This window comes from Salvelinus fontinalis, chromosome 17, assembly GCF_029448725.1.
Source record: "Salvelinus fontinalis isolate EN_2023a chromosome 17, ASM2944872v1, whole genome shotgun sequence".
Lineage (NCBI taxonomy): Eukaryota > Metazoa > Chordata > Actinopteri > Salmoniformes > Salmonidae > Salvelinus > Salvelinus fontinalis.
In genome coordinates, this window is record NC_074681.1 from 17,781,026 (window position 1) to 17,802,560 (window position 21,535).

The 21,535-nt window shown below is 45.8% G+C and overlaps 1 protein-coding gene across 5 annotated transcripts in view; it reads left to right on the forward strand.

Moving 5' to 3' along the window:
* Positions 1-21,535, forward strand: part of LOC129813876 (uncharacterized) — a 224,808-nt gene that overhangs the window by 191,926 nt on the left and 11,347 nt on the right. For all 5 annotated transcript variants that reach the window (XM_055866465.1, XM_055866468.1, XM_055866466.1 and 2 more), the window contains 2 exons: positions 19,598-19,854; positions 20,915-21,051. In XM_055866465.1, coding sequence (XP_055722440.1) covers positions 19,598-19,854; positions 20,915-21,051 — 394 coding nt within the window. The remainder of the gene's footprint in view (positions 1-19,597; positions 19,855-20,914; positions 21,052-21,535) is intronic.

Sequence of the window (21,535 nt, forward strand, 5' to 3'; positions counted from 1 at the left end):
ACCTCAGACTGGGGGAGAACGTTCACTTTCCAACAGGACAACGACCCTAAGCACACAGCCAAGATAACGCAGGAGTGGCTTCAGAATAAGTCTCTGAATGTCCTTGAGTGGCCCAGCCAAAGCCCGGACTTGAACCCATTCAAACTTCTCTGAAGAGACCTGAAAATAGCTGTGCAGCGATGCTCCCTATCCAGCCTGACAGAGCTTGAGAGGATCTGCAGAGAAGAATGGGAGAAACTCCCCAAATACAGGTGTGCCAAGCTCGTAACTTCATGCCCAAGAAGACCCGAGGCTGTAATCGCTGTCAAAGGTGCTTCAACAAAGTACTGAGTAAATAATCTGTATACTTATGTAAATGTTATTTTTTAGTTTTTTATTTGTAATACATTCGCCCCCAAAAAATGCAACCTGTTTTCGCTTTGTCATTATGGGGTATTGTGTGTAGATTGATGAGGGGGGAAAACAATTTAATTTACTCAGAAATATACATACAGTTCCTTCAGAAAGTATTCACACACCTTGACTTTCCACATTTTGTTGTGTTACAGCCTGTATTAAAAATATAGTAAATTGAGATTTTGTCACTGGTCTACACACAATACACCATAATGTCAAAGTGGAATTATGTTTTGAGAAAAAAACAGACATTGAATATTCCATTGAGCTGGGTGAAGTTATTAATTACCCTTTGGCTGGTGTATCAATACACCGAGTCACTACAAAGATACAGGCGTCCTTCCTAACTCAGTTACCGGAGAGGAAAGAACCCGTTCAGGGATTTCACCATGAGGCTAATGGTGACTTTTTAAAATACGTACAGAGTTTAATGGCTATGATATGAGAAAATTAAGGATGGATCAACAACATTGAGTTACAGTGGCTTGTGAAAGTATTCACCCCCAATGCCTTACAACCTGGAATTAAAATAGATTTTTGGGGGGGTTGTATCATTTGATTTACACAACATGCCTACCACTTTGAAGATGCAAAATATTTTTTATTATGAAACAAACAAGAAATTGTCACGTTCTGACCATAGTTCTTGTGTGTTTTACTTGTTTTAGTGTTGGTCAGGACGTGAGCTGGGTGGGCATTCTATGTTGTGTGTCTAGTTTGTCTGTTTCTATGTTTGACCTAATATGGTTCTCAATCAGAGGCAGGTGTTTTGTGTTGTCTCTGATTGGGAATCATATTTAGGTGGCTTGTTTTGTGTTGGGGTTTGTGGGTGGTTGTCTTCTGTCTTTGTGTTCTGCACCAGATAGGACTGTCTCGGTTTTCACGTTTGTTATTTTGTATTTTGTATAGTGTTCACGTTATTGTCTCTTTGTTTATTAAACATGTTGAACACTAGCCGCGCTGCATTTTGGTCCTCTCCTTCACCAACGGAAGAAAACCGTTACAGAAATAAGACAAAAAAACTGAACTTGAGCATGCATAACTATTTACCTCCCCAAAGTCAATACTTTGTAGAGCCACCTTTTGCAGCAAATACAGCTGCAAGTTTCTTGCGGCATGTCTCTATAAGCTTGGCATATCTAGCCACTGGGATGTTTTCCCATTCTTTAACCTCTAACGAGCACCTACCCCGGGTCCGGGAGCACCCCCCCCCCCCCCCCCCCCCCCCCCCACTGATTAGCATCGCTAGCATAGCGTCACAATTAAATAGTAGCATCTAAATATCATTAAATCACAAGTCCAAGACACCTAATGAAAGATACAGATCCTGTGAATAAAGCCACCATTTCAGATTTTTTAAATGTTTGTCTAACCACGTTAGCAAAAGACATCACTTTTCTAACTCCATCAGTTTCTTACTCCATCAGGTGCTATCACCAATTCGGCTAAACTAAGATATTGATAGCCACTAACCAAGAAAAAACCTAATCAGATGACAGTCTGATAACATATTTATGGTATAGGATAGTTTTTTTTTGAAAAATGTGCATTGCAGCTGCAATCTGAAATAGTGCCGACGCAGCCAGAACAATTACAGAGACCAACGTCATATAACTAATTACTTATCTGAAAAAATACACAGCGTACAGATATTGAAAGCCCAACATCTGGTGAATCCAAACAATATTTCTGATTTATTAAATGTTTTATAGCGAAAACAAAATGTAGCGCTAAATTAGCATAGCCACGCCAGCCAGAACCAGCTGGGTGCCCACGACCAGTTCACATGCACGACAGATATATGAAATAACATCGTAAATTGGGTCTTACTATTGCTGATCTTTCATCAGAATGTTGATCAAGGTGTCCTTAGTCCTGATGAGTCGTTCAATCCATTCATAATGGCAACTTTCCCTCTTCATTTAGCATATGTACTGGTCGACTGGCAAAGGAAAAAAAGTCACAGAACGGAACACGGCAAAACTCCCGAAAAAATTCAAATAATCTGATTAAACTATATTGAAAAAACATACATTAAGATGATATGGTCACATGTATCAAACAAACTTCGAGACGGAGATAGTTTTCATCCGTAACGGCAGCAAAACTGTAGACAATCGCACCTCCAAATCGCGCGATTCAGAGAACCGGAAGTTGTCGGTCACGCCAAAGAAATAGGTCTTATTTCACGTCAGTACAAGATAAACCAAAAATGTCTCCTCTGACGTCCTCTTGACACCCAGAGGAAGACGAATGAAGTGTGTTTCGGGTCATAGGTGGCGTGACCATATATAGGCAGAGCGTTGAAGCGAGCATACACATCTTGCATTCTTCTTCTTGGTCAGGGAAAGTGCTGTCAAATGACTTCTGTTTCACTCAGAGACAAAATTGAAACGGTTTTAGAAACTATAGATTGTTTTCTATCCAATGGTATTAATTATATGCATATAGTAAGAGCAGTAATTGAATAAGAGGCAGTTTAATCTGTAGAGGAAATTATGCTAATGCGAAAACAGCACCCCCTGTATTCTCAAGAAGTTAAGGCAAAACTGCTCCAGCTCCTTCAAGTTGGATGGGTTCCGCTGGTGAACAGCAATCTTTAATACCACAGATTCTTAATTGGATTGAGGTCTGGGCTTTGACTAGGCCATTCCAAGACATTTAAATGTTTCCCCTTAAACCACTCAAGTGTTGCTATAGCAGTATGCTTAGGGTCATTGTCCTGTTGGAAGTTGAACCTCCGTCCCAGTCTCAAAGACAAACAGGTTTCCCTCAATAATTTCCCTGTATTTAGCGCCATCCATCATTCCTTCAATTCTGATCAGTTTCCCAGTCCCTGCCGAATGGAAAAACATCCCCACAGCATGATGCTGCCACCACCATGCTTCACTGTGGGGATGGTGTTCTCGGGGTGATGAGAGGTGTTGGGTTTGCGCCAGACATAGTGTTTTCCTTGATGGCCGAAAAGCTCCATTTTAGTCTCATCTGACCAGAGTACCTTCTTCCATATGTTTGGGGAGTCTCCCACATGCCTTTTGGCGAACACCAAACATGTTTGCTTATTTTTTTCTGGCCACTCTTCCTTAAACCCCAGCTCTCTGGAGTGTACGGCTTAAAGTGGTCCTATGGACAGATACTCCAATCTCCGCTGTGGAGCTTTGCAGCTCCTTCAGGGTTATCTTTGTTCTCTTTGTTGCCTCTCTGATTAATGCCCCCTGCTTGCCTGGTCTGTGAGTTTTGGTGGGCAGCACTCCATTGGCAGGTTTGTTGTGGTGCCATATTCTTTCAATGTTTTAATAATGGATTTAATGGTGCTCTGTGGGATGTTCAAAGTTTGTGATATTTTTTATAACCCAACCCTGATCTGTACTTCTCCACAACTTTGTCCCTGACCTGTTTGGAGAGTTGCTTGGTCTTCATAGTGCTGCTTGCTTGGTTGTTTCCCTTGCTTAGTGGTGTTGCAGACTCTGGGGCCTTTCAGAACAGGTGTATACAGTGGGGAGAACAAGTATTTGATACACTGCCGATTTTGCAGGTTTTCCTACTTACAAAGCATGTAGAGGTCTGTAATTTCTATCATAGGTACACTTCAACTGTGAGAGACGGAATCTAAAACAAAACTCCAGAAAATCACATTGTATGATTTTTAAGTAATTAATTTGCATTTTATTGCATGACATAAGTATTTGATACATCAGAAAAGCAGAACTTAATATTTGGTACAGAAACCTTTGTTTGCAATTACAGAGGTCATGCGTTTCCTGTAGTTCTTGACCAGGTTTGCGCACACTGCAGCAGGGATTTTGGCCCACTTCTCCATACAGACCTTCTCCAGATCCTTCAGGTTTCGGGGCTGTCGCTGGGCAATACGGACTTTCAGCTCCCTCCAAAGATTTTCTATTGGGTTCAGGTCTGGAGACTGGCTAGGCCACTCCAGGACCTTGAGATGCTTCTTACGGAGCCACTCCTTAGTTGCCCTGGCTGTGTGTTTCGGGTCGTTGTCATGTTGGAACACCCAGCCACGACCCATCTTCAATGCTCTTACTGAGGGAAGGAGGTTGTTGGCCAAGATCTCGCGATACATGGCCCCATCCATCCTCCCCTCAATACGGTGCAGTCGTCCTGTCCCCTTTGCAGAAAAGCATCCCCAAAGAATGATGTTTCCACCTCCATGCTTCACGGTTGGGATGGTGTTCTTGGGGTTGTACTCATCATTCTTCTTCCTCCAAACACGGCGAGTTTAGTTTAGACCAAAAAGCTCTATTTTTGTCTCATCAGACCACATGACCTTCTCCCATTCCTCCTCTGGATCATGCAGATGGTCATTGGCAAACTTCAGACGGGCCTGGACATGCGCTGGCTTGAGCAGGGGGACCTTGTGTGCGCTGCAGGATTTTAATCCATGACGGCGTAGTGTGTTACTAATGGTTTTCTTTGAGACTGTGGTCCCAGCTCTCTTCAGGTCATTGACCAGGTCCTGCCGTGTAGTTCTGGGCTGATCCCTCACCTTCCTCATGATCATTGATACCCCACGAGGTGAGATCTTGCATGGAGCCCCAGACCGAGGGTGATTGACCGTCATCTTGAACTTCTTCCATTTTCTAATAATTGCGCCAACAGTTGTTGCCTTCTCACCAAGCTGCTTGCCTATTGTCCTGTAGCCCATCCCAGCCTTGTGCAGGTCTACAATTTTTTCCCTGATGTCCTTACACAGCTCTCTGGTCTTGGCCATTGTGGAGAGGTTGGAGTCTGTTTGAGTGTGTGGACAGGTGTCTTTTATACAGGTAACGAGTTCAAACAGGTGCAGTTAATACAGGTAATGAGTGGAGAACAGGTGGGCTTCTTAAAGAAAAACTAACAGGTCTGTTAGAGCCGGAATTCTTACTGGTTGGTAGGTGATCAAATACTTATGTCATGCAATAAAATGCAAATTAATTACTTAAAAATCATACAATGTGATATTCTGGATTTTTTGTTTTAGATTCCGTCTCTCACAGTTGAAGTGTACCTATGATAAAAAATTACAGGCCTCTACATGCTTTGTAAGTAGGAAAACCTGCAAAATCGGCAGTGTATCAAATACTTGTTCTCCCCACTGTATATACTGAGATCCAATGACAGATCATGTGACACTTAGATTGCACACAGGTGGACTTTATTTAACTAATTATGTGACTTCTGAAGGTAATTGGTTGCACCAGATCTTATTTAGGGGCTTCATAGCAAAGGGGTGAATACATATGCACGCATCACTTTTCAGTTTTTTTTTGTTTTTTTTTAAATAAGTAATTTTTTCCATTTCACTTCACCAATTTGGACTATTTTGTGTATGTCCATTACATGAAATCCACATAAAAATCTATTTAAATTACAGGTTGGAATGTAACAAAATAGGAAAAACGCCAAGGGGGTGAATACTTTTGCAAGGCACTGTACTCCACAATACTAACCTAATTGACAGAGTGAAAAGAAGGAAGCTTGTACAGAATACAAATATTCCAAAACATGCATCCTGTTTGCAACAAGGCACTAAAGTAATACTATGAAAAATGCAATTAACTTTTTATCCTGAATTTAATGTGTTATGTTTGTGGCAAATCCAATACAACACATTACTGACTACCACACTACATATTTTCAAGCATAGTGGTGGCTGCATCATCTTATGGGTCATCTTTTAATCGTTCAGGACTGGGGAGTTTTTCAGGATAAAAAATAAACAGAATGGAGCTAAGCACAGGCAAAATCCTAGAGGAAAACCTGGTTCAGTCTGTGTTCCACCAGACACTGGGAGATTAATTAACCTTTCTGCAGGACAATAACCTAAAACACAAGGCCAAATCTACACTGGAGTTGCTTACCAAGAAGACAGTGAGTGTTCCTGTGTGATGGAGTTACAGTTTTAACTTCAATCTATTTTAACATCTATGGCAAGACCTGTAAATGGTTCTCTAGCAATGATCAACAACCAATTTGACAGAGCTTGAAGAATTTTGAAAAGAATAATAGGCAAGTGTTTCACAGTCCATGTGTGGAAAGCCCTGAGAGACTTACCCAGAAAGAGTCACAGCCGTAATCGCTGCCAAAGTGGATTCTACAAAGTATTGACTCAGAGGTGTGAAATCTTATGTAAATTTGACATGTTACTACATTTTCAGAAATGTCAACCATTTTTTTTCTTCACTTTGTCATTATAGGATATTGTGTGTAGATAGTTGAGGATATACATCTATATAATCCATTTTGAATTCAGGCTGTAACACAACAAAATGTGGAAAAAGTCAAGGGGTATAAATACTTTCTGAAGGCACTGTGTAGCAAAATGAGGATGTGTTAACAACGTCACATTGTTCCAAAAGCGGAAAGACAGGCGGTCTGCTTAGCGGTCTGCTTAGCGGTCTGCTTATCACTTTATTCCTGCCTCTTCCCTTTCTGCTTATTCTAAGCCAGGGATCATCAACTAGATTCAACCGCTGGCCGATTTTCTTTCTTGAGCGGATGGTCTGGGGGCCAGAACATAATTACAAATAGTTTATAGACTGCAAATTGACTGCAATAAACCCAAACAGATATAATGTTTGACTAAAGCATAATCATTTTAAACCTTGCTTACATTTGTATACGATCATGTATTTCTCTATTATGTGTGAAAATACTTGGGAACCAGATTTCTTAAATTCAAATCACTTGGAGCTGATTTCTTGGTGTTTTTACAGTCTTATGTCCAAATCCCCAAAATATGTATTTATTTGCTTAGAAAGCTTGGGGGGGCAGATAAAACCACCTGCAGGCCACCAGTTGGGGAACACTGATCTAAGGTTTACAGTATGGGTTTCTTCACCGTAAACAACAAGTTGTCTCTTGTTACTACTCTGCATTGCTGCCTCCCAGTGGTAACTATAACAGCTGTAATCAAAAAGAGTTAATTTACATGATACCCTGTACTTACACGTGATAGTGTGTGGTCAGGAAGAAAAAGACTGAAGGAAGCCTCAGCATAAATCACAAACTGACCTTTAGAGCCCTCATCCCCCTAGGCAGTTTTAGGAATGTGTAACCTAGTCTGTTACCGGGCAGGGTGGAGCTATTACCATATTGTGTATACCTATCCAAGCCTTTAACATGTGCCTAAGGGAAGCGGCTAGCTGGCTCTATCCCAGAGTGTGCTGACTACACAGCTGCATGCTACACAAGCCTATAACTCACACTGATCCTGAGCAACATTTGGAGTTGAATGGGAAATATACAGTGTACTACATCGTAAAGAACGATCATTAACACATCTTCTCCCAATATCCCCATTCTCCCATTTGGGAGTATGAGTTGTGTAAGCCTGCTACTAGTGTGTCTGTGATTCCACCTGGGGACACTTTGATTCCATTGGTTAGACGTTATTTCCATATGCTCTCGCTTTAAACGGCTGGCTAATCCACGGTCACCGCTAGCAGCACTCTGAGGATTATCTGTGTTGTTTTCTCACTGAGAAGAGAGATTGTGCTAATCTCCTCAGAGAGAGGGAGAGCGAAGAAGAGAGATAATGGGACATAGGATAGAAAGGAAAAGAGGGAAAGGGGAATAGAGGACGGAGGGAGGTAGAGAGAATGAGTAGAAGAGGGAGAGAGAGTTAAAGAAATTCAGTTGAAGTCAGAAGTTTACATACACTTAAGTTGGAGTCATTAAAACTCATTTTTCAACCACTCCACACATTTCTTGTTAACAAACTATAGTTTTGGCAAGTCGGTAGTAATTTTTCCAACAATTGTTTACAGACAGATTTCTTCACTTATAATTCACTGTATCACAATTCCAGTGGGTCAGAAGATTACATACACGAAGTTGACTGTACCTTTAAACAGCTTGGAAAATTCCAGAAAATGATGTCATGGCTTTAGAAGCATCTGATAGGCTAATTGACATAATTTGAGTCAATTAGAGGTGTACCTGTGGATGTATTTCAAGGCCTACCTTCAAACTCAGTGCCTCTTTGCTTGACATCATGTGAAAATCAAAAGAAATCAGCCAAGACCTCAGAAAGAAATTGTAGACCTCCACAAGTCTGGTTCATCCTTGGGAGCAATTTCCAAACACCTGAAGGTACCTTGTTCATCTGTACAAACAATAGTACACAAGTATAAACACCATGGGACCACGCAGCCGTCATACTGCTCAGGAAGGAGACCCATTCTGGTCTCCTAGAGATGAACGTACTTTGGTGGGAAAAGTGCAAATCAATCCCAGAACAACAGCAAACAACCTTGTGAAGATGCTGGAGGAAACAGGTACAAAAGTATCTATATCCACAGTAAAACGAGTCCTATATCGACATAACCGGAAAGGCTGCTCAGCAAGGAAGAAGCCACTGCTCCAAAACCACCATAAAAAAGCCAGACGACGGTTTGCAACTGCACATGGGGACAAAGATCATACTTTTTGGAGAAATGTCCTAAGGTCTGATGAAACAAAAATAGAACTGTTTGGCCATAATGACCATCGTTATGTTTGGAGGAAAAAGGGGGAGGCTTGCAAGCCGAAGAACACCATCCCAACCGTGAAGCACGGGGGTGGCAGCATCATGTTGTGGGGGTGCATTGATGCAGGAGGGATGGGGGCACTTCACAAAATAGATGACATCATGAGGTAGGAAAATTATGTGGCTATATTGAAGCAACATCTCAAGACATCAGTCAGGAAGTTAAAGCTTAGTCGCAAATGGGTCTTACAAATGGACAATGACCCCAAGCATACTTCCAAAGTTGTGGCAAAATGGCTTAAGGACAACAAAGTCAAGGTATTGGAGTGGCCATCACAAAGCACTGACCTCAATCCCATAGAAAATTTGTGGGCAAAACTGAAAAAGTGTGTGCGAGCAAGGAGGCCTACAAACCTGACTCAGTTACAACAGCACTGTCAGGAGTAATGGGCCAAAATTCACCGAACTTATTGTAGGAAACTTGTGGAAGGCTACCCGAAACGTTTGACCCAAGTTAAACAATTTAAAGCCAATGCTACCAAATACTAATTAAGTGTATGTAAACCTCTGACCCACTGGGAATGTGATGAAAGAAATAAAAGCTCAAATAAATCATTCTCTCTACTATTATTCTGACATTTCACATTCTTAAAATAAAGTGGTGATCCTAACTGACCTTAAACAGGGGATTTTTACTACGATTAAATGTCAGGAATTGTGAAAACGGAGTTTAAATATATTTGGCTAAGGTGTACGTAAACTTCAGACTTCAACTGTATATAAAAAACAATGGGATGTGTAAACATAGAGGGCAGAGGGAGAGAGGAGAGAAAGAGAGATGGAGGAAAGACACAAACAGCACGAGTGACAGAATTGACGTAGAGAGAGAACAAAGTGGTGGAGAGATTTAGGAGATACTCTGGTCCAGTAGTACTGCAGCTGCATGTCTGTCTGCAAAGTTACTCAGAGCTAAGTCTGTCATCTTAAATGAGTAGTCAGACGAAGACATTATTTTGATATATAATGTAGATAATCGAGTAGGACCTCACAAAGGCTAGGTCAGCAGGATAGAGAAGGCTCTTATACAACATCATGCAGTTGAAGAGATCATTATTCGTTTGCAGGCTGACCATATACAATGGTTGCAAAGGAGTCCGATTTAGATCATTTAACGCTTCACTGATCACAGTGGACATGAACACACACACACCCACACACATGCACATGAACCATAGTTGATGCATGATGAGTTAATTATGACCATTTGACTATTGTACCTTACTGTTTAGTTAATTAATTTCATACTTAGACCGAAGCAAAAGGCAATCGTTACAGATAAATAATTCAAATTTCAAAAAAAGAGTGTGAGTGTAGGGCAAGACAAGAGACGGTTGTACTGAGAGATGGAGAGTGTAACAGTCCTGACCTGTTTTATGTTGTTTTTATGTGTTTATGGTCAGGGCATGTGTTTTGGGTGGGCAGTCTATGTTATCTGTTTCTATGTTCGTTTTGGTTTGCCTGGTATGGCTCTTGATTAGAGGCAGGTGGTTTGCGTTTTCCTCTAATCAAGAGTCATATTTAGGTAGGGCATTCTCACTGTTTGTTTGTGGGTGAATGTCTCCTGTGATGTCTTCGTTGTGTTCGATGTTATTCACTATCGGGGCTGTTTGGCTGTTCGTACGTTTCGATGTAACGTTCCTGTTCGTGAGTTTACGTTTATGTATGTGAGTTTATGTTCAGGTTCCGTTCTACGTCGTTTTGTTATTTTGTAAGTTTTGAAAGTGTTTGTTTTTCGTGTTGCCATCATTATTCAGTTTTGTCGTTTATAAAATAAAGATGGCTTATTTCCCTGACTCCGCATTTTGGTCTGAAGATCCTTCTCTCCTCACCTCATCCGAGGATGAGGAGAGCGTCAGCCTTAACAGAATCACCCACCAACAAAATGTGACCAAGCGGTATGGGAATGCTCGACGGAGCAACAGGAACTTCTGGACTTGGGAGGAGATCCTGGACGGTAGAGGACCCTGGGCGCAAACTGGAGAATATCGCTGCTCTCGTGAGAAGAGTGAGGCAGCCACAGCCCAGGAGCGGTGGTTTAAGGAGGCAGCTAGGAGACGTGGATGGAAGCCGGAGAATCAAGCTCGAAACCGGAATTATGAGGGGACACGTCTTGCACGGAAGCCCGAAAAGCCCGTGAGTAACTCCCAAAAATTTCTTGGGGGGGGGGGGCTAAAGGGTAGTGGGCCAAGGGCAGGTAGGAGACCTGCGCCCACTTCCCAGGCTAACCGTGGAGAGCGGGAGTACGGGCAGACACCGTGTTACGCAGTAGAGCGCACGGTGTCTCCTGTACGTGTGCATAGCCTGGTGCGGGTTATTCCACCTCCCCGCACTGGTAGGGCTAGATTGGGCATTGAGCCAGGTGTCATGAGGCCGGCTCAACGCGTCTGGTCTCCAGTGCTTCTCCTCGGGCCGGCATACATGGCACCTGCCTTACGCATGGTTTCCCCGGTTCGCCTACACAGCCCGGTGCGGGTTATTCCACCTCCCCGCACTGGGCGGGCGACCGGGAGCATTCAACCAGGTAAGGTTGGGCAGGCTCAATGCTCAAGAGAGCCAGTACGCCTGCACGGTCCGGTATTTCCGGCGCCACCTCCCCGCCCCAGCCTAGTACCTACAGTGCCTACACTACGCACTAGACTACCAGTGCATTTCCAGAGCCCTGTTCCTCCTCCACGCACTCTCCCTATAGTGCGTGTATCCAGTTCGGTGCCTCCAGTTCCGGCCCCACGCACTAAGCCACCTGTGCGTCTCCTAAGTCCTGTACACACTGTCACTTCTCCCCGTACTAGTCCTGAGGTGCGTGCCCTCAGCCAGGTGCCACCAGTGCCGGTACCACGCACCAGGTATAGAGTACGCTTTGAGAGTTCAGTGTGCCCTGTCCCTGCTCCCCGCACTAGTATGAAGGTGCGTGTCCTTAGCCCGGTGCCTCCAGTTCCGGCACCACGCACCAGGTCTACAGTGCGCCTTATCCGGCCAGAGCCATCCGTCTCCCCAGCGCCATCTGAGCCATCCGTCTCCCCAGCGCCATCTGAGCCATCCGTCTCCTCAGCGCCATCTGAGCCATCCGTCTCCCCAGCGCCGTCTGAGCCATCCGTCTGCCAGGAGCCTGCAAAGCCGCCCGTCTGCCATGAGCCTGCAAAGCCGCCCGTCTGCCATGAGCCGCTAGAGCCGTCAGCCAGACAGGAGCCGCTAGAGCCGTCAGCCAGACAGGATCTGCCAGAGCCGCCAACCAGACAGGATCTGCCAGAGCCGCCAACCAGACAGGATCTGCCAGAGCCGCCAACCAGACAGGATCTGCCAGAGCCGCCAACCAGACAGGATCTGCCAGAGCCGCCAGCGAGCCATGAGCAGCCAGAGCCGTCAGAGAGCCATGAGCAGCCAGAGCCGTCAGAGAGCCATGAGCAGCCAGAGCCGTCAGAGAGCCATGAGCGTCGAGAGCCGTCAGCCTGCCATGAGCGTCGAGAGCCGTCAGCCTGCCATGAGCGTCGAGAGCCGTCAGCCTGCCACGAGCGTCAAGAGCCGTCAGCCTGCCATGAGCGTAGAGAGCCGTCAGTCTGCCATGAGTGTCGAGAGCCGTCAGCCTGCATGGACCTGCCAGAGCCGTCCAGCCAGGACCTGCCGGAGCCGTCCAAACAGGACCTGCCAGAGTCCTTCAGCCGGGATCTGCCCCTTGTCCCGGTGTTGCCCCTTGTCCCGGTGCTGCCCCTTGTCCCGGTGCTGTCCCTTATTCCGGTGCTGGTCCTTATCCTGGTGCTGCCCCTTGTTCCGGTGCTGCCCCTTGTCCCGGTGCTACCCCTTGTCCCGGTGCTGCCCATTGTCCAGGTGCTGCCCCTTGTTCCGGTGCTGTCCCTTATTCCGGTGCTGGTCCTTATCCTGGTGCTGCCCCTTGTTCCGGTGCTGCCCCTTGTCCCGGTGCTACCCCTTGTCCCGGTGCTGCCCATTGTCCAGGTGCTGCCCCTTGTTCCGGTGCTGGCCGTTTATTTAGGGGAGGGTAGTGTTAGGGTGGACAGTAGAAGGGGTAGACAGAAGAGGGGAGTGACTATGGTGGTATGGGGACAGCGTCCTGAGCCGGAACCACCACCGTGGTCAACTGCCCACCCGGACCCTCCCCTGGACTTTGTGCTGGTGCGCCCGGCGTGCGCATCTTGAGGGGGGGGTACTGTAACAGTCCTGACCTGTTTTATGTTGTTTTTATGTGTTTATGGTCAGGGCATGTGTTTTGGGTGGGCAGTCTATGTTATCTGTTTCTATGTTCGTTTTGGTTTGCCTGGTATGGCTCTTGATTAGAGGCAGGTGGTTTGCGTTTTCCTCTAATCAAGAGTCATATTTAGGTAGGGCATTCTCACTGTTTGTTTGTGGGTGAATGTCTCCTGTGATGTCTTCGTTGTGTTCGATGTTATTCACTATCGGGGCTGTTTGGCTGTTCGTACGTTTCGATGTAACGTTCCTGTTCGTGAGTTTACGTTTATGTATGTGAGTTTATGTTCAGGTTCCGTTCTACGTCGTTTTGTTATTTTGTAAGTTTTGAAAGTGTTTGTTTTTCGTGTTGCCATCATTATTCAGTTTTGTCGTTTATAAAATAAAGATGGCTTATTTCCCTGACTCCGCATTTTGGTCTGAAGATCCTTCTCTCCTCACCTCATCTGAGGATGAGGAGAGCGACAGCCTTAACAGAGAGAGAGAGAGAGAGAGAGAGAGAGCAGCAGAGAGAGACAGAGAGAGAGAGCAGCAGAGAGAGACATAGAGAGAGAGAGCAGCAGAGAGAAACAGAGAGAGAGAGAGCAGCAGCAGAGAGAGAGAGAGAGAGAGCAGCAGAGAGAGAGACAGCAGCAGAGAGAGACAGAGAGAGAGAGAAAGAGCAGCAGAGAGAGAGAGAGATGGAGCAGAGCAGAGGTCATGATCAGATGAGCTCCTGCATTTTTCAGCATTTTCTTAATAAAATATAGATTTAGAGTTAGATAAACTTGGATTTTTTGTCAAGAACACATACAGGATTCTACCCTCTACAACATAACCCTCACTTCAAATCAAAACTCAAAACCTACAACCTGATTTTGGACTGAATTACGGAATCACCTGGAAGGTTCACATCTACCAAGGATTAATTATTCTATACAGCAAATTTTCTGGAAAACAACAGTTCCTGAGAACACCACCCAACCTGGAACTGAGTGAGTAATGTTTAGTCTGAAACTATATTTTATTTCCAAAAGCCAAGAAGAAAAATACATGACATTACTCTATAAGGACTGAATGGTAACATAATTCTGCCAAGCTTGATACAGCTTCAACTAGCACTTACGTGTCAAGTGAGAGGTGTCAAAGCCCATTAACCCAACAATGGCAGGAGAGTCGAATAGTCTACCCCAACCAAATGGAGAGGCCTTAGAAGCTGCCTCCCGCTGTTCAGAGGTAATTAAAATACAGTACCCTGTGTATGTAAAGAATGATAAGGCAAGAAAAGATCACAAAATGAAGCTCCTTATGGAAAATCAAGAGACACTTTTTGCTGACTATTACAAAAATGGGAACATCAGCAACCTTATCTTCCACACAAACCTCCCCTGGCATGGCACAGTGCTATATTAGCACACTACCCCTTTGTTAAGAGAGGGGGGGGTTAACTAGGGGTGGAAACTCAGGATACTTGACAACGAGGACTCTGAGTCAGCTAATATTTTTATTTATTTTTTTATTTCACCTTTATTTAACCAGGTAGGCAAATTGAGAACACGTTCTCATTTACAATTGCGACCTGGCCAAGATAAAGCAAAGCAGTTCGATACATACAACAACACATAGTTACACATGGAGTAGAACAAACATACAGTCAATAATACAGTGAAAAATAAGTCTATATACAATGTGAGCAAGTGAGGTGAGATAAGGGAGGTGAAGGCAAACAAAATATATATAAAAATAAATACAAATATAAAAAGGCCATGGTGGCGAAGTAAATACAATATAGCAAGTTAAAAAAAACAACACTGGAATGGTTGGTTTGCAGTGGAAGAAAGTGCAAAGTAGAGATAGAAATAATGGGGTGCAAAGGAGCAAAAATAAATAAATGAATACAGTAGGTAAAGAGGTAGTTGTTTGGGCTAAATTATAGATGGGCAATGTACAGGTGCAGTAATCTATGAGCTGCTCTGACAGCTGGTGCTTAAAGCTAGTGGGGGAGATAAGTGTTTCCAGTTTCAGAGATTTTTGTAGTTTGTTCCAGTCATTGGCAGCAGAGAACTGGAAGGAGAGGCGGCCAAAGGAAGAATTGGTTTTGGGGGTGACCAGAGAGATATACCTACTGGAGCGCGTGCTACGGGTAGGTGCTGCTATGGTGACCAGCGAGCTGAGATAAGGGGGGACTTTACCTAGCAGGGTCTTGTAGATGACCTGGAGCCAGTGGGTTTGGCGACGAGTATGAAGCGAGGGGCAGCCAACGAGAGTGTACAGGTCGCAGTGGTGGGTAGTGTAAGGGGCTTTGGTGACAAAACGGATGGCACTGTGATAGACTGCATCCAATTTATTGAGTAGGGTATTGGAGGCTATTTTGTAAATGACATCACCGAAGTCGAGGATTGGTAGGATGGTCAGTTTTACAAGGGTATGTTTGGCAGCATGAGTGAAGGATGCTTTGTTGCGGAATAGGAAGCCAATTCTAGATTTAACTTTGGATTGGAGATGTTTGATGTGAGTCTGGAAGGAGAGTTTACAGTCTAACCAGACACCTAGGTATTTGTAGTTGTCCACATATTCTAAGTCAAAGCCGTCTAGAGTAGTGATGTTGGACAGGCGGGCAGGTGCAGGCAGCGATCGGTTGAAGAGCATGCATTTAGTTTTACTTGTATTTAAGAGCAATTGGAGGCCACGGAAGGAGAGTTGTATGGCATTGAAGCTCGCCTGGAGGGTTGTTAACGCAGTGTCAAAAGAAGGGCCAGAAGTATACAGAATAGTGTCGTCTGCGTAGAGGTGGATCAGAGACTCACCAGCAGCAAGAGCGACATCATTGATGTATACAGAGAAGAGAGTCGGTCCAAGAATTGAACCCTGTGGCACCCCCATAGAGACTGCCAGAGGCCCGGACAACAGACCCTCCGATTTGACACACTGAACTCGATCACGATATTAATCTCTATAAGTCTGGAACAGTAATTGTACAGGGCAACCCCAAACAGTTTCAGCTGGACTTTCACCTAATCAAAGAATTAGCCCAGCAGGAGAAGCTCTCCCTTGATAAAGATACCCCCACCCCAAGCGGGTCAGACCAGACCTCTTCATCATATAACCGAACAACCCTCAGCAGACAGTCAACCTCCCAGTACAGAGTACTTCTTCCTCATTGAAATGAAGGATAAATTTACCCAGCTGGAGGTAAGGCAGGTTGAGCTGGAACAGCAGGTGATTACACTCCAGTCAGCACAGACCCAGACAACAGTCCAGCACAACAACACCCCCTTAACCAGACCCGGAGGGCTGGAGGTGGAGAGAGACATATCTGTACTCTGGACAGTGGTGAGACAACTTCAACAGGAGAAAGAGCAGAAGCAGGAGCAGGAGCAGAACAGAGCACTAGAGGAGAGGATCAGACTGCTGGAGGAGAGGTTGAGGGGGACGGCGTGCGACAGAGAACAACCCACTAGAGAGCTGGCCATCCCCACAGAGAAGCCAGCAGAACAGTCCACCTCAGCACCCGACAAAAGTCTCGACACCACAGCAGAACAGTCCACACCAGACCCTGACCATAGAGTTGACATCACAGCAGAACAGACAAAAGAAAAACCCCAAGCCCAGCAGCTCTCACCCCCTCTGAGCACCCCCCCTGTCAGCCACCCTGATAGCTCTCCTGACAACCCCGCCACAGCCACTGAGGACAAACACAAGACACAGATTGTTCTCCTTATGGACTCAAATGGGAAATATATAGAAGACATTTTTTTTCTTCTCCCAAACACAGTGTGTCTAAACTCTGGTGTCCAAACACCCAGTGCGCCCTAGACCTTCTGTCTGAGGACAAACTAGGCTCACCTATCCACATAATAATACACACAGGCACAAACAACCTGAGAGCACAGCAGGAAAGGGTGGCCACAGCACTGAAGGGAGTGATTGAAAAAGCTTCTTCTACTTTCCCCAACGCACAAGTGGTTATCTCCACCCTGCTACCACGAAAAGACTTCCACCCTGCTACAATACAGCGGGTAAACGCAAGCATTTCCCGTGACTGTGCCTCAAAACCAAATGTTTTCCTGGCCCACCACTTCACCCTGGACTTGAACAGCGTCTATGACCAGGTCCACCTCTACAAGGCAGCAGTGCCCACCTTTGCCCGGACTCTAAAGGACATCGCTCTCAAACGCAGCCCCAACACTTCACACAGGAGCAACAGATCAAGAGACAACCCACCCAGACCAGCGAGACACCCTCCAAGACCTGCAGGACCCCCCCCCTGGACCTACACATAGAGGACCCACGCCAAGAGGACTTACATCCAGACCACAGCACCCCCAGACACATTCACACCCCCACCCCAACCAATCAACACTCCCCCACATCAACCATGCCCACACCCCATTTAGGCCCCCTCAGATCAGACCTATACCACTCCTGCCCACCCCATGCACCCCACCCCCGCAAAGAGGGCATCAACATGGAAGTCACACATACGCCCAGGTAGTGAGCGGGAAAACAGGCCCAACCCCCACTCTTACACTCGCCCAAGCCAACGGCATGTACCAGATGCTCAGCAGGCTCTGCTCACACTTACTGGCCTGAGGCCAAACCACGACCAACAACATTGGACACTTTATGGAACAAAAAGCCTTCACTATATCAGCCTGGAAGATCCAAGGCCTGAGGTCATCGGCCATTTGTAATGTCTTTATTGTTTTGAAACTTCTGTATGTGTAATGTTTACTGTTCATTTTTATTGTTTATTTCACTTTTGTATGTTATCTACCTCACTTGCTTTGGCAATGTTAACACATGTTTCCCATGCCAATAAAGCCCCTTGAATTGAATTGAATTGAATTGAGTTGAGAGAGAGCAGCAGAGAGAGAGAGAGACAGAGAGAGAGAGAGAGAGAGAGAGAGAGAGAGAGCAGCAGAGGAAGTGAGAAAGAAAAAGGGAGGTGGTGATAAGTGCTTTCTGTAAGCGTGAGCGAGGGAGAGAGATGAGTGTGTATTCTGGGTGTCAGAGATGGACCTCTGAACACTAGGTGGGGAGTGGAGAGGGTGATCGAGTGCCTGAGAGAGAGAGAGAGAGAGAGAGGTAGGTAGGTAGGTAGTGGGTGATGGAGTACTGGCTAGAGGAAGGGAGGGGGTGATGAGTGTGTGCTCACAGTATAAGTGACATCTCTCCTCCTCAGACAGATTGTCTCTCTTTCCCCCTAATGGGATCCTGTTATAGACCTCCTCGCTCCCTCTCCCTTCCTGCCTCCCTCTTTCTCTCTCTCTGACATTTCCTTTTTTCCCTACATAGAAATGTTCCGGTGTTGCCTATATTTCAATATCTGTGCCCTTCAATTGCCCTTTTCTCACTACATATTTTTTTGCAGTCTATCCCCTGTTACGATTACAGATTTATTCTAAGAGAATACAGTTCTTTACAACTGTGAGAAAATGAAAAAGTGGGGGGTCAGAAATAGGAGAAAAATATCAATATTTTCCTCCATGAGGGACCTTCAAAGTTAGTTTCTGCTTTGAATATTGCTCATACCTAACCAGTCTATTTATCCCCAGTCCAGCCTGCATCTTTCTGCCAATCATACTGCCTTCATCCAATATTCGGCTCAGGAAGCCCATGTCATGTAGGAAAACCTCAGAAAGCTGTTTGGAACCAGACCCAGCCGTGTTGCTCTCCAGTATGTAATCAAGGCAGAGCTCACTAGCAATCATCTGTCCTGATTTGATCAGAGACAGACTCATTCCTTCAGACTAGAGGAACCCTGCTGTGGAGAGAAACCACAACCAGGAGACAAGCAGGCAGGCAGGCAGGCAGGCAGGCAGGCAGGCAGACACCAGACAAACAGAGAGAGAGGGAGAGAGATAGAGAGAGAAAGAGAGCCAGGCAGACAGATAGAGAGCCAGGCAGACAGATAGACCGACAGACAGGCAGACAGATAGAGAGCCAGGCAGACAGATAGAGAGTCCGGCAGACAGATAGACCGATAGACAGGCAGACCGATAGACCGACAGACAGGCAGACAGATAGAGAGCCAGGCAGACAGATAGACCGACAAACAGGCAGATAGATAGAGCCAGGCAGACAGATAGACCGACAGACAGGCAGACATACACCTCAGCTAGCACTTATAGTGTTCATAACTTCTCAGTAGACGCCAGACTCAGAGCAGACCGGAGCTATAGCATGAAACCCTCACAGCTTCCTGCTGACTACATATCTGTGAATGTAATAGTTAACCAGATCAATAGATCAATGTTTATGTTTCTACCACTGAATTATATAGAACCTCGCGAAATGTTCACTGTTAAGGTGAGCTTATTGCATTTGTATGGAAATGCGTATGTTTCTACGCCATACCCACGACCACACACGAGAACGTGAATACATTCCCGGTGTTGTAAAGAGCAAGCGTGATACAATACCACTTGGTAATGTTCCCCTACAGAACCAGCATATAGACACCTACTGTAACACCTCTCTCTCTCCCTGCAGGCTGTAGACTATGAGAGTCGTAGCTCCTACTCCTTCTCCGTGGAGGTGTTGAACCCCATGGTGGACTCTCGGTTCCTGCGTCGTGGGCCCTTTAAGGACCGCGCCTCCATCAGGGTGGCTGTGCTGGACGCTGACGAGCCGCCTCGTTTCTCCAGGGTGCACTACCGGATGGACGTGTCCGAGAACTGCCCTCCCGCCTGCACAGTGGGACGGGTTAGTGCTGTGGACCCTGATACTGGACTCACCAACAACATCAGGTGCTGGACTGGACTGGATCATAAACAATCTCTCTCTCTCTCTCTCTCTCTCTCTCTCTCTCTCTCTCTCTCTCTCTCACACATACACATGTAACGGATGTGAAATGGCTAGCTAGTTAGCGGGTGCGCGCTAGTAGCATTTCAATCAGTTACGTCACTTGCTCTGAGACATTAAGTAGGGTTGCCCCTTGCTCTGCAAGAGCCGCGGCCTTTGTGGAGCGATGGGTAGCGATGCTTCGTGGGCGACCGTTGTTGATGTGTGCAGAGGGTCCCTGGTTCGCGCCCGTGTCGGGGCGAGGGGACGACGTAAAGTTACATCTGTTACATTGATGCTGTTGACCCGGATCACTGGTTGCTGCGGAAAAGGAGGAGGTTGAAAGGGGGGTGAGTGTAACGGATGTGAAATGACTAGCTAGTTAGCGGGTGCGCGCTAGTAGCATTTCAATCAGTTACGTCACTTGCTCTGAGACATTAAGTAGGGTTGCCCCTTGCTCTGCAAGAGCCGCGGCCTTTGTGGAGCGATGGGTAACGATGCTTTGTGGGCGACCGTTGTTGATGTGTGCAGAGGGTCCCTGGTTCGCGCCCGTGTCGGGGCGAGGGGACGCCGTAAAGTTATACTGTTACACACACACACTAAGGAAGGTTCAAGGCAAAATTATCATTATATGTTCTCTTAAGAAAAAAAGATCTAGTGAGTGCTGGCCCTGTTTTCACAGAGCGATAGAGAGGAGGAAAAGGGCAATGTGTGGTGGAAGGGTAGTTACAACGTTCATTGAGATATTTCAATAAATCAGCTCTACTTCAAGTGAGCTCGTATCGACAACGATAATCTGTGATATTAATTCCCTGGCCATTTATATCCTCTCATCCTTATCTTTCTCTCTCCCTCTCCCCCTCTCCTGCTTTCAATCTCTATCTTGGTCTCACTCTGTCCCTTCTGTCCCTCTCTCCCATTCCTCCACCCCTTTCTCTCTCTCCCTCTCCCCCGCCGCCTCTTCTTCCCCTATCCCTCCCCCACTCTCCTCTTTCTCTCCCTCCTCCCGTTCTCCATCTCTCCCAGATTCTCTATTGATCCCCAGTCAGACCAGGAGGCTCTGTTTCGTATCACCGCAGACAGCGGCCTCATCACTACGGTAATGGAGCTGGACCGTGAGCGTGAGCAGTGGCACAACATCACCGTCATCGCCATGCAGAGAGGTCAGAGGGCACAACTATGTCATAATTTAGAGCTAGGCGTTTTGACCTTACCAGGAATAACTCTGGACTAGTTATAGCATATGACTCGGGCCTAGAATTGCAAAATTCCTAGAACTTTCAATAAATTGGCATTTTTTTCCCGAAATCCCGGTTAAAAGATTCCCAGAAAGACGGAATCAGGAGGGAATAAGCAGAAAATCCGTAATCCTTCAACCAGGATTTCTGGAAAACCAGGACATTATTGAAAGTTCCAGGAATTTTGCAACCCTACTCAGGCCCTTCGTTTTTCTATTCCGGTCACATGATCACATATTCCAGTCATTGCACATTCACTCTCCGCCAAAGCATGAAAAGCTGTAGAGAGTTGAAGTACAATACACTCCACAAAGCAGCTTTACTTTATGTCTTGATGGCTTCTATATGTTCTACAGGACCAGCAGTAGTAGCACTGCTTTAACCATGCTGACAGTAGTAACACTGCTTC